Below are 12622 nucleotides of genomic sequence, written 5' to 3'. Positions count from 1 at the left end.
ATAATCCCAGTCTAATCATGAGAAAACAATCAGACAAACTAAATTCCAACAGAGGGGCATCCTATAGTATGCTTGACCAGTACTTCTCAAAACTATCAAGGCCATCAAAAACAAGGAACAACTGAGGGGCGCCTGGGTGGCGCAGTCGGTTAAGCGTCCGACTTCAGCCAGGTCACGATCTCGCGGTCCGTGAGTTCGAGCCCCGCGTCGGGCTCTGGGCTGATGGCTCAGAACCTGGAGCCTGTTTCCGATTCTGTGTCTCCCTCTCTCTCTGCCCCTCCCCCGTTCATGCTCTGTCTCTCTCTGTCCCAAAAATAAATAAACGTTGAAAAAAAAAAATTAAAAAAAAAAAAAAAAAAAAACAAGGAACAACTGAGAAACTTGTCACAGCCCAGAGGAGCCTAAGGAGACATGACAACTATATGTAACACAGTATTCTGGATTGGATCTTGTAACAGAAAGAGGACATTAGGTAAACACTAAGGAAATATGAATAAACTATGGACTTTGATAATAATAATTTATCAATATTGGTCCCTGAATTACAATAAATGTACCATACATGTGAAGATCTTAATAACAAAGAGAGCTCTGGGGAGGCACATGGGAACTCACTGTACTATCTGCTCAATCATTCTGTAAATCTAAAACTGTTTTAGCAAATAAAGTGCTAGGGGTGCCTGGGTGGCTCAGTCGGTTAAGGGTCCGAATCTTGACCTCTACCCAGGTCATGATCTCATGATTGGTGAGTCAGAGCCCCAAATGGGGCTCTGTGTTGATGGTGTGGAGCCTGCTTGGGATTCTCTCTCCCCCTCTCTCTCTCTGCCCCTTCCCTGCTTGTGCTCTTTCTCAAAATAGATAAATAAACTTAAGCAAAGAAATAAAGTCTACTAGTAGTAGTTTGTAGTAGGTGTACTAGTAATGATGGGACAAAAGCACTTCCAACCACTTGAGGCTTTTTCTATGCCTTTTCTTAGTTGTTTGGCTTTAAGGAGCATTTATCGTTGCACCCAGAGCTCTTTAGAGCTTATCCTATCCACACTCTTTCCATGTTTCCAAGGACTTTGTCCCCAACGGTCCAGGATGATCTCATTCAGTCTCGTGGCTTTCATCACTACCTCTCTTCTGGCATTTCCAAATCTTCTCTGGTTCAGATCAGATCACTCACTGTTCATCCAACTCTCTATTACACAGCGCCCCCTAGGCGCCCAATCAATTCAGCACTTGCAAACCCGAACTTTGATTCTCCCTAAACCCGCTTCTCTCCTTTCTTGTTTCACTCACAGAGGCCAGAACCCAGACTCCTCTTTCCTGGCGCCCTGCGAAGCAGTCCCTAAGTGTTGTCAACGCCTCCTTCTTAGGGCTTTTTGCACTGTGTTCTCTTTTCCATCCCTGCTCCCAGGCCCTCAACACCTCTGGGCTCCCCGCCTTCAGGTATTCCCTTTCTCCTCCCCGTGTCTTCCCTTGCTTCATTCCTCTGCTTCTTTCCATCCCTCTAACAAGGGTGTATATATTTTCCCAGGCCTCCTCCAGGCACTTCATGACTCCTCTTCGCTGTAATCCCTCACCACGAATGTGTGAGTGTGTGTGTTTACCTTTTGTGTTGAGATATAAAATCACAAGGAATTAGTGGCTGAGTTTCCACAATCTATTTGTAAATATACGAAGGCCCATACAAAGCCCATTTTAAGAGCACCAGCCATTAACTCAATTCTCTTGCTTAGATGGACCTAAGCAAGTAGTGACACAAGAGTCATTTCTGAATTAGGTAACGGAAAAAGCTGACATAAGATGGCTGCAGAACTCAGTCAAATTAAGACCTATAAAACGAAGGTGCGAAAAGATAAAAGAGGAAACTTCTAAGAGTGTAAGGAAAGGAAGGGAGATTTAAAAGATTTTGCTTAAGGCCGTGTCGCATGCGGTGCAATAAAGGAGTCTCAGTCCCACCGAGCCAGCCAGGAGTCGAACCTGGAATCTTCTGATCCGTAGTCAGACGCGTTATCCATTGCGCCACTGGCCCTGAGACAATTACACCCGACTCAATGATGACACTTCAAGCTTATATTGCAGGGGTCATGGGACGTGTAGTCCCTTGACGGAGTTCTATGAATGCACGAAGCATTCTGGGAGATTGAAATTCGTCGAGAACCAGACCCTGAGATTGGTGGATCTTCCGGAGCCACGCCGTAAGCCACTGTGCAGCCCGCGGATTGGCGGGAGGAGCCACTCCCCACCCCTCCGCCTCTCGCTCTGAAGCCGTGGAAGACGCTCTGGTTGTTAGGGCGACTCATCCCGCCTTCCGGGGGCTTTTTTTCTGGCTTTTTGATTGGCTGCTAATATCAAGGAATCCCGGCGTGGACAGCGCGAGGGAAAAGATGGCGGCGATGGCGGTCGGAGGTGCCGGTGGTAGCCGCGTGTCCAGCGGCAGGGACCTGAATTGCGTCCCCGAAATAGCTGACACTTTGGGGGCTGTGGCCAAGCAGGGGTGAGGGCCCAGACCTCTGCAAGCGGAATGCGGGCTCCGAACTCGGGGACGAAGGGGGGACAGACTAGTCATCCCCGAGAAGCAGGGGTGAGGGGGTCGGAGTAAGATTAGGGCGGGAGAAACCATTACTCCTTGCGGGTGGGTGGAGAGCCTTAGGCTCTGGGGCGTAAGAAAAAAAAAAAACCAAACTTATTGGAGGTGTGTGGTCACTGAGCCCCAAAGTCGGGGGAGTTGTCAGGTAAACTCGAAAAGGGGACATACAGATCTCCAAGGCCCTGGAGAGCGGGATTACAGTCTGAGAGTGGGAGGGAGAGTTAGGGGGCTAGAGGGAGAAGAGGTAAATCTTAAGGGGGAAGGCATGGGCGATACTGGGGCAAATCTGGATGTGACGATCCTGGAAAACCGGTGACAGCAGAGTAGAAATCCACTTGGGGTGGATTTTTATCTTCTCTCCTTGTCTTTTCCATGCCTGTGTTTTGGGGAGAAATTGAGGCACAGTGCAGCGGAAGTGATCTGCCCCAAGGTGGGCTGAACTCAGCAGTCCCGTCGGGTGACTGATGGCAGCTGAGAGGGTTGTGCAGAATTGAGATAGCCTAATCCAGTTGCTTGGATTTCTGGGCACTGCTGCTCTCTTTACATGACGATTCTGGGTCTGTCGCGGTTGTAGGTTTGATTTCCTCTGCATGCCTGTCTTCCACCCGCGTTTCAAGAGGGAGTTCACTCAGGAACCTGCTAAGAATCGGCCGGGCCCCCAGACACGATCAGACCTACTGCTGTCAGGAAGGGGTAGGGACCATCCCATATGCCCCTTAATTATTAGAGGCAGTAACAACTTCTGCTTTAACAGTGCCCTCATTCTCCTCCTTTCCTGACTTGGATATATTGGTTAGTCCTGGGACACAAATAACTCTTGTTTTCTTGCTTACCTGCTAAAAGCTGTAGTCTATTCTGCATCAGGCTATCCCATATCTGTGATAGAAAAAGTCTTTTATCTCTCATCTCTAATCTTTATTCCCTGTTAAGAACTAGAAATTGAACAAGTAAAGTGCTGACCCTCATTTAGTCTTTGTCTTTCTTGGATGGGGGGAGTGCAGACTGGAATACGCTAATTGTGGGAAAGCTTTCTCCATGGATTCGTCCAGACTCAAAAGTGGAGAAGATCCGCAGGAACTCCGAGGCGGTAAGACTGTTTCACCAATCCAATGGATTTGTCTAGAGGTCAGGCTCATAACCACGCTGGGTGCAAAGAGCAGTTGTTTTTTTTTTTTCTCCCATAACTTAGTAAATCTAATATAATTCAATTAAAGCTAATTGGATTCCTAGCTCTTAACCTTTTCCTCTTGATCTCCATTCCAGGCCATGTTACAGGAGCTGAATTTTGGGGCATATTTGGGTCTTCCAGCTTTCCTGCTGCCCCTAAATCAGGAAGATAACACAAACTTGGCCAGGGTTTTGACCAACCACATCCACACTGGCCACCACTCCTCCATGGTATGGCTAAGGGCCTCCCTTTCTGCTGCATGTTATGATAGTCTGCTAGGTATTTTCTTGTTCCTAGCCATTGAGTAAAGAGTGCATTTGGGAGAACTGACATGTCATTACTGCCTACCAGCATCTAAAAATGGTTGAGCAGACTGTTATAAAATATATAGAATGTATAGTTATTTCTAGAAACTTACAGTTGCAATAAAGGACAAGGCAGGTGTTTACATAAGGATATACACAAGGTAAGTGTACATGTGCATATAACCACAAGTTGGGAAAAACATAAAAGGATTAACTTGTGAGCTGGATCAAGATTTTTCTTTTTTTGAAGTTTATTTTGAGAGAGCAAGCGCAAGTGGGGAAGGGGCAGAGAGAGAGGGAGAGAGAATCTGAAGCAGGCTCTGTACTATCAACGCAGAGCCTGACACGTAGCTCAATCTCACAACTGTGAGCCGAAATCAAGAGTGGGATGCTTAACTGAACCACCCAGGTGCCCTGTGGATCAAGATATTTTTAATTGAAGGAAGCTTTCTGGACCTAGTGAGTTCCAAAGAGTTCTAAATAGAGTACTTGTTCATGTGCAGTTCTGGATGCGGGTACCCTTGGTGGCCCCAGAGGACCTGAGAGATGATATAATTGAGAATGCACCAAGTACACACACAGAGGAGTACAGTGGAGAGGAGAAGACATGGATGTGGTATGTCTCCTTTTGCTGCTGTGCCAGGGCAAAGGGGAGGATAAGGGGAGGTACAGGGTGGAGCCTGTAGGGAGGTCTCCTCGAGCTGTGGTAATTGGTGAGCTATATATTTTTGACTGTATTTTTCTGTATTTGACCCCGACAGGTGGCACAACTTCCGGACCTTGTGTGACTATAGCAAGAGGATTGCGGTGGGTAAGTCCACAAGGGTACTGGGATAGGTATCCCTTCTCTGACCTCCTGCGAGTAAGAATTAGGAGTTTTGGGGGCACCTGGGTGGCTCAGTTGGTTAAGCATCCGACTTCGGCTCAGGTCATGATCTCATAGTTTGTGAGATGGGGCTCTGCTGTCAGCACAGAGCTCACTTCAGATCCTCTGTCTCCCTCTCTCTCTGCTTTTCCCCTGCACACACTCTCCCTCTCTCTTATATATATCTCTCTCAAAACTAAATAAATATTAAAAAAAAAAAAAAAAGAATTAGGAGTTTTTGGAGATGCCAAGTGAAATGTGTGCATTTTTGATAACTATGTATTTCTGGTGACTTTACAGCTTGAAATACTTTTTTATCAAGTTTTGTTAAAATGAAGATTTTTTTTTTACTTTTTTTAATGTTTATTTATTTATTTGAGAGAGAGAGAGAGAGAGCAAGCAGGGGAGGGGCAGAGGGAGAGAGAGAATCCTAAGCAGGCTCCTCGCTGTTAGTACAGAGCCCAATGCAGGGCTCAATCTCATGAACCATGAGATCATGACCTGATCTGAAATTAAGAGACGCTTAACTGACTGAGCCACACAGGCATCCCTGGTTTACTTTTTTTTTTTCTTTTAAGCTATGTTGTTAGTACACAGAACACTTCATTGTTATTTAGGGGGAAGACAAATGTCACTAATTGAATATCTCTGAAGCTAGATTGATAAGGGGGAGAAAATACCTTTCCCTTCTAGTTCTGAGAAACTTCCTCTTTGGTTCCCAGGAGGAGGGATTCCTTGATGATGATACACATTAGCCACCTTGGCACAGACACCTTATGGTGTGGAAAAACTAAAATTCATTTTTTATGTCCTCTTCTCCTTCTCTGCCTTCAACATAGATTTGACTTCCTTAAACCCAGAGACCTGTTGGAACCTGACCCGAGTGTCAGAATGGTTCCCAGTATGTCAGGCAATCTGGACTTTGCAGGGTCACCATGGAGATGGCATCCCTCAAAAGAGTTCCTCTTTTAGCTTGTGGAGCATCAGATTGATAATTCTGCCATTTTCATTTCAAAATCAGGGTTGGCTTGTGAAAAGTTGTTTAACAACATGCTAAATGTGAAATGTCAACCCTTACTCTAAACTTTTCCTTGTTCAGGCACTTGGGTGGCTCAGTCGGTTAAGCGTCTGGCTTCAACTTAGGTCATGATCTCACAGTTCATGGGTTTGGGACCTACTTCGGGCTCTGTGCTGACAGCTCAGAGCCTGGAGCCCCCTTCGAGTTCTGTGTCTCCCTCTCTCTCTGCCCCTCCCCCCACTTGTGTTGTCTCTGTCTCTCAAAAATAAAATATTAAAATTTCTTTAAACTTTTCCCTGTTCAAAGCATCAAATGAAGACTTCATTGGGTTTTATGAAATGGCTTTCTGACTTTGGTAGTCCATTAAAGAAAGGAGTTTGAAAGTTGCTGTATCCTGTTAACATTGTCTGCCCATGTTCTGCCTGAAATACCATGATTGTTTATGAAAAGTATCTTTAATAAAGCTGGATACAGTTAAAAAAAATCAGGAGTTTCAGGGGCGCCTGGGTGGCTCAGTCGATTAAGCAGCCGACTTCAGCTCAGGTCATGATCTCGCGGTCTGTGAGTTCGAGCCCCGCGTCGGGCTCTGTGCTGACAGCTCAGAGCCTGGATCCTGTTTCAGATTCTGTGTCTCCCTCTCTCTGACCCTCCCCTGTTCATGCTCTGTCTCTCCCTGTCTCAAAAAAAAAAAAAAAAAAAAGTTTAAAAAAAAAAAAGGAGTTTCATGTATACTTGGCTGCTGGGCAGTTTTGCTACTTTACATCTCAGTAGGCCTTGCTCTTAAGGAGTAAACAGATGTTGCACAAAAAAGCAAGGAAAGCCTTCTTATATAGTAGTTAACTTTCTTTTCCCTCGTGTAGCTCTTGAAATTGGGGCCGACCTCCCATCTAACCATGTCATTGATCGTTGGCTTGGGGAGCCCATCAAAGCAGCCATTCTCCCCACCAGCATTTTCCTGACCAATAAGAAGGGATTTCCTGTTCTTTCTAAGATGCATCAGAGGCTGATCTTCCGGCTCCTCAAGGTGGGTGGTAGAAGGTTTCCAAAGATACTCCAGCTAATCCTCTTGCCTTATTCACATATGTGTGGTGCTTTTTTTTTTTTCTGTGAGGCTGATTCTTTTCCTTTCTGGTTTCTGGGGAGCGATTTCATCAAAATTGGAGCTCTTGAGAACAAAGAGGCGAATGGGATTAGGAGCCCCAGAACATTTCAAAAGGAACCAAATCTCATGAGAACTTTGCAGAAGGTTTCATTTAAGATGTTACAGTGAGGATCGATGGGGCTGTTTGAGTCAGGATGATGCTTATATGGCATTAGAGGGCTTTATAAGTTTATTGAAGCTTCATGCTGTTGTGTTGATACTTGGAGATATCTGTTGAACTGGAAGACTGATCGTTTGGGCCTTATTTTATGCCAGGGTTCTCTGGCCATAAGCCATAACAATATCCCAGAATCTTGGTTCGAGGACTGTACCTGATGGTCTGACTTCTCTCACAGCTGGAAGTGCAGTTCATCATCACAGGCACCAACCACCACTCAGAGAAGGAGTTCTGTTCTTACCTCCAGTACCTGGAATACTTGAGCCAGAACCGTCCTCCACCCAATGCTTACGAACTCTTTGCCAAGGGCTATGAAGACTATCTGCAGTCCCCACTCCAGGTGGGTCTGGAGTATTCTGAGAGGAGGGAGGTGTGGGAGAAGAGTCTCTGACCATAGGTGCCCTAAAATCCTACCAGAGCTCAGGAAGCAGTGGGAAATTTTTTGGTATTCTGGTGTGTTGCCCTTGCCAGAAACTGGCTAACTTATTTTCCCTTTTTCCTCTCATTCGTCAGCCACTGATGGACAATCTGGAATCTCAGACATATGAAGTGTTTGAAAAGGACCCCATCAAATACTCTCAATATCAGCAGGTATAGTGTGGGTCTGGATCAAGTACAGGGCCGGGATGTCCTGGGTGAAGATGGGATCATAGCCATGAGGTCTTTTCTCCTTCCTCCACCAGGCCATCTATAAATGTCTGTTAGATCGAGTGCCTGACGAAGAGAAGGATACCAATGTCCAGTGAGTGCTCTTGCCCACAATCCCAGAGATTTGCATACCTCTTCTCTATCTGCTAAGTCAGCTTGACCCTTCCTCTTTCTTAGGGTGCTAATGGTGTTGGGAGCAGGCCGGGGTCCCCTGGTAAATGCTTCTCTGAGGGCAGCCAAGCAGGCTGACCGGAGGATAAAGCTGTATGCTGTGGAGAAGAACCCAAATGCCGTGGTGACGTGAGTAGCAACCTCCTTGCTGGGAAGTTTGTCTCCAGTGCCACTTTTTCTTACCAGTGTCCTCACTTGCATTATCTTTATTTTAGGCTAGAGAACTGGCAATTTGAAGAATGGGGAAGCCAGGTGACCGTAGTCTCATCGGACATGCGGGAATGGGTGGCTCCAGAGAAAGCAGACATCATCGTCAGTGAGCTTTTGGGCTCCTTTGCTGACAACGAACTGTCACCTGAGTGCCTGGATGGAGCCCAACACTTCTTAAAAGGTGCCTCTAGGCTGGGGTGTGCTGAGTAAGGGGAATGGATTCTCAGCTTGGAAGGCTGTGGCAGTTTGGGGGGCGGGGGCGGGTTGAGTGAGGCAGCAGCAGCCTAGGAGGAGGTGACAAGGTTTACAGGAAGGTGGGTTGGACTTGGGTCAGTGCCCTAGCAAATGAAGTAACTTCTCTGAACCTCACTGTTCACATCTGTAAAATGAGAGGAGTGGACTAGAGCAGATCCTCCTTAAGTCTGAGGTCTGTGGATTCCCTGAGCTGATGTAATATGTACCTTGGGCTTAGCTTTCATCCAGATATCAAGGTTCTTTATGACCCTACAGAAGTTAAGAACCACTAGATTAGAATATTTTAGGGTTGTTTCCAGTTTTAACCTGTGTCTCTGTAAGTTAACCTCAAAGTAGAATTTCTCATGAAAGGACCTAGACAAAACAGACCTAGACAGCTCCATGTTGTCACATGTGGTATGTTTTGATGTAGGAGGTTTGAACCTTCATTTAGATGCACCATTTTCATCCCTTGGGAACTAATATGACCCTCCTACTCTCCAGATGATGGTGTGAGCATCCCTGGGGAGTATACCTCCTTTCTGGCTCCCATCTCCTCCTCCAAGCTGTATAATGAGGTCCGCGCCTGTCGGGAAAAGGACCGTGACCCTGAGGTAAAGAGCCACTGTCTTCTGGAGAGCTCTTTTCTCTTTAGTCATCTTCTTTTTCTACGTTGGCATCAACTGTTTTCTTGCACTGGAGAAGATGAAGTGATGGAGGAGCTGGGGATGTGGGAAAGCGAAAGTTGAAATGAAAATGTTATCCTTTTCTGTGTCCCTGAGGCTCAGGCTTCTTTTCCCGGGGAAGTAGGTGTGTCTTGCCTGTCTGCTCCAGCTCTTGCTTGGTCTCTCGGGACAGGCCCAGTTTGAGATGCCTTATGTGGTACGGCTGCACAACTTCCACCAGCTGTCGGCGCCCCAGCCCTGTTTTACCTTCAGCCATCCCAACAGAGGTGGGTTCCCGCATGACTCTCCTCTGACTGGATGGGTGAGAGCTTACCTTTCTGGTTTCTTCTCTTGCTATCCTGGGTCTGCTCTGTCTAGGCTTCCCATCCTGTTTTTTGCTCTTGCTTTACCAAGTTGTCTAGAGCTTTTGGCCCCTTGTCATCCACGTAACTCTTCCCTGACAGATCCTATGATTGACAACAACCGCTATTGCACCTTGGAGTTTCCTGTGGAGGTGAACACAGTGCTACATGGCTTTGCAGGCTACTTTGAAACTGTGCTTTATCAGGACATCACCCTGAGTGAGTGTCTGGGGCAGTGGATGGCAGGGCATGAGTATGTTACCTGGGCAGTTTTGTTAATGTTTCATTTAGATGCACAGGGAGCCCAAGAATCAATGAATGGGGATCTTTGATTACTTGTTTCTCTGTTCACAGAAGACACGCCCCTCAACCCAGGCAAAAAGCAGAGTCACAGAGACCTCAATGTTTTCATTATTTTTTCAAACAGGTATCCGTCCAGAAACTCACTCTCCTGGGATGTTCTCATGGTTTCCCATCCTCTTCCCTATTAAGGTAGGAATCACCTTTAATACTCCATGGGTTAAGGAGTAACTTTTGCCATTGGTGTTCTGCCCTTTCCCTGCTCTCAGGAGGATGCTTGAGTATGACCCATGTTCTGCTACTCCCACATGTTCTTGGATCCCTGTTGTAGATGTTGAGATGTCTGCGGTGCCTGTCTCCTTAGCTTCCCCACATCTCCTCTGGCTCCTCTTCTGTCTAGTCTCTACCTTGAGCAAGAGTCATCTTTTAAAAGCCCAGATCTTGTCATATCTCTGTCCTGCTTAATACCGTTCATTGACCTCCCACTGCCATCAGGGGAAAGGTTTAACCTTGTAAGACGGTGTGATCTAGTTTTAGCTTGTCTTTTCAGCTACTGTTCCCTTAGTTACATTGCATCAGCCCTTTTTTTTTTTTTTAATTGAAGTATAATTAACAAAGCAGTGTTATATTAGTTTCAGGTGTGCAACATAATGAATCAACAATTTTGTACATTACTCAATGCTCATCATGATTCTGTGGACCTTCTTTTGGTTTCTCTAATACCCTGTCTTCTTTCCTGCCTCAGGCTTTCACACCTCCTTTGCCTGGAAAGTTCTTTGTTCATCTCTTCACTCAGCTGACTTATATTCCAGGTCCCCTTAAACATTCCACTTGTCAGATAACTTTAACTGACTGCCTGAACTAGGTTCGCCTTGCCTCCTAGGTGCTCTTGTAGCGCAATGTTCTCTGCATGTTCATAGCACTCATCACACTTCTGATGGTTTGTTTAGTGTCTGATTGTTCAGATAATTCATTCTGAAAGACTTCAAATAAACTTCATGAGGGTTGGAATGTCATGTTTTATCCTTTTCTCTGCACACTTAGCTCAGTAGTACATTGCCACATACAATTCATTAGCTCCACCCTGAACCTCCCTGTCTTTCTTCTTACAGCAGCCCATTACGGTACGCGAAGGCCAGACCATCTGTGTCCGTTTCTGGCGGTGCAGCAATTCCAAGAAGGTGTGGTATGAGTGGGCTGTGACAGCACCAGTCTGTTCTGCTATTCATAACCCCACAGGCCGCTCATACACCATCGGCCTCTAGCCCTGCCTACAAGTGTTGAGACCTTGGAAGCAGCTTCAAGTTCTGCTCCTGTAGCACAGAAAGTGCAGTACATCTGTGGGCTGTGATTCCCCTTGCCCATCAGAGTGGAGCATTTCAGTCTGCTTTCCTGCCTTACATCAAGGTGGGCAAAGGATGAGAATTAATTGCAGGGCTCGAGCCACCAATCTGTGAAGACTTCAGGCCAGGGTGGGAGGAATTAGTGCTGGATCTGAAGCTACTCCAACAGGCATTCGGCCTCAAGCGCTCCCTGGAATAGCCCTGAGAACATGTGGATTGAACAAATTTTCAGCCCTTTTCCCTGCCCATCTCTGTTCCTGTTTTGATGGTTTTGTGTGGGAGGAAATACAAATAAAGTGAAGTTATAGCCTTTTCCTGCTCCAACCCTGTTGCCCCCTGCCTCTGCTTTCCCACACTTTACTTAAACCTATGCATATTCAGATCTGTGCCCTTATGCAAGATTCAAAGCGCCCTAAAACTTTGTTCCCTATTCAGGAAGCTTAATGGTCACTCTTGGACTCCTGGCTGTAGGCCTTTTCGGCCAGCTGCAAAGAGGTCTTGTACATTAGGTCCTGTGATTAGGCTTTTCTCTGGGGATGAAATTTTGCCACTATGGAGAAAGATGTAGTAGTGAGTGAAGCCAGCTTCCCTTCCACTTTTCTGAGCTGCTGCACCACCAGCTCCTTTGCTACCTCTTGGAAGGGAAGCTGGAAGCCATCCAGGCATCTCCGGCAAGAAGGCACCTATTTTGTTTGAATAAAATCACAAGGTGAGAGTTTGAAGTCCTAAGAGTCCAATTCTCCATTTTACAGAGGAGGAATCAAACTGATAGATACGAAGTTAGTATTCAAGACTGGAACACAGATCCTCTGACTCTGGCTCTCTTGATGTTATAACCAGCTATGTTTTTGGCAGCACGTATGGGGCAAGTGAAGTGTGGAGATTATGGAAGCCCTTGGAATGTGAGAATGGACCTTAGTTCCTTCTCTTTCTGGTTAGAGAGGGCTGAGTATTGCACCCACGGAGTCCCAGGAGAATCTTCCAAGTTTACTCTTGCAGTGGGAGGCGTGTGATCTGTGGGACCAGGTAATGACGATATGGCAGAATGTGAAAGAAGACAAATCTGTTACAAGACTTGTGTTTCCCTGGGCCAAAGCACTAAGGGCAAGAGGATATGGTTGGGAGGGTTGTGTAGACAGCCAGCTCAGAATGGGGATGTGGAGTTCGGCATCCCTCCTGACGTGTGCCGCAGTATCTCCAAAGCTGTCACAGGTAAGTCCGACGCAACCCTCGGCAAATCAGAGTAGGGAGGGACTAGCAAAGAGGTCAGTTGTACCTCTTTGCCGGCTCTGTCTGCCGGCGTTGGCCTGGAGCTCGGGAGCGGGGTAGGAAGTCATTCCCGCTGGTTCTTTGCCCGCATTCTCCGCCTTCCTCAAGTCGTCTAACCAATGAGAGAGCTACGGGCGGGCCGCCGTAGGACGCTTCCACTTTCCCGT

The 12622-nt window shown here is 46.6% G+C and overlaps 1 protein-coding gene, 1 long non-coding RNA gene and 1 other non-coding gene across 4 annotated transcripts in view; 1 reads left to right on the top strand and 2 right to left on the bottom strand.

The window, feature by feature from the left end:
- The window catches only part of LOC123583388, a 29273-nt gene extending 19634 nt beyond the window's left edge, over positions 1-9639 (bottom strand). Inside the window, exon 1 of the long non-coding RNA XR_006704844.1 lies at positions 9516-9639. This is a non-coding gene — a long non-coding RNA (uncharacterized LOC123583388). The remainder of the gene's footprint in view (positions 1-9515) is intronic.
- TRNAR-ACG lies at positions 1948-2020 on the bottom strand. The gene has a single exon. It is a non-coding gene; the product is annotated as a tRNA-Arg (tRNA).
- On the top strand, positions 2139-11510 carry PRMT5 (protein arginine methyltransferase 5). Of its 2 annotated transcripts, XM_045450349.1 has the most exons (17): positions 2139-2485; positions 3153-3271; positions 3580-3665; positions 3842-3976; positions 4555-4667; positions 4813-4862; positions 6795-6958; positions 7432-7593; positions 7767-7844; positions 7937-7995; positions 8079-8201; positions 8288-8463; positions 9021-9130; positions 9375-9468; positions 9646-9762; positions 9971-10035; positions 10956-11510. In XM_045450349.1, the coding sequence occupies exons 1-17, from the start codon at positions 2376-2378 to the stop codon at positions 11106-11108; spliced, it is 1914 nt and encodes a 637-aa protein (XP_045306305.1). In that variant the 5' UTR covers positions 2139-2375; the 3' UTR covers positions 11109-11510. The 2 variants fall into 2 exon arrangements, with proteins under 2 accessions (XP_045306305.1, XP_045306306.1); XM_045450350.1 differs by lacking the exon at positions 3153-3271 and having other exon boundaries at positions 2372-2485.
- The last annotated feature ends 1112 nt before the right edge of the window (positions 11511-12622 follow it).

The sequence above is a fragment of the Leopardus geoffroyi genome, chromosome B3, assembly GCF_018350155.1.
Source record: "Leopardus geoffroyi isolate Oge1 chromosome B3, O.geoffroyi_Oge1_pat1.0, whole genome shotgun sequence".
In the NCBI taxonomy this organism is placed as follows: Eukaryota; Metazoa; Chordata; class Mammalia; order Carnivora; family Felidae; genus Leopardus; species Leopardus geoffroyi.
The sequence above is the reverse complement of the archived record's forward strand: the minus strand, read 5'-3'. Positions and strand labels throughout refer to the sequence as shown.

Bases quoted from the DNA above. Each gene is read 5' to 3' on its own strand.
- PRMT5 (XM_045450349.1), top strand. From the start codon at position 2,376: ATGGCGGCGATGGCGGTCGGAGGTGCCGGTGGTAGCCGCGTGTCCAGC. The intron at 3,977-4,554 runs GTATGGCTAAGG...GTTCATGTGCAG, and splicing joins CTGGCCACCACTCCTCCATG to TTCTGGATGCGGGTACCCTT. The intron at 8,202-8,287 runs GTGAGTAGCAAC...TCTTTATTTTAG, and splicing joins AACCCAAATGCCGTGGTGAC to GCTAGAGAACTGGCAATTTG.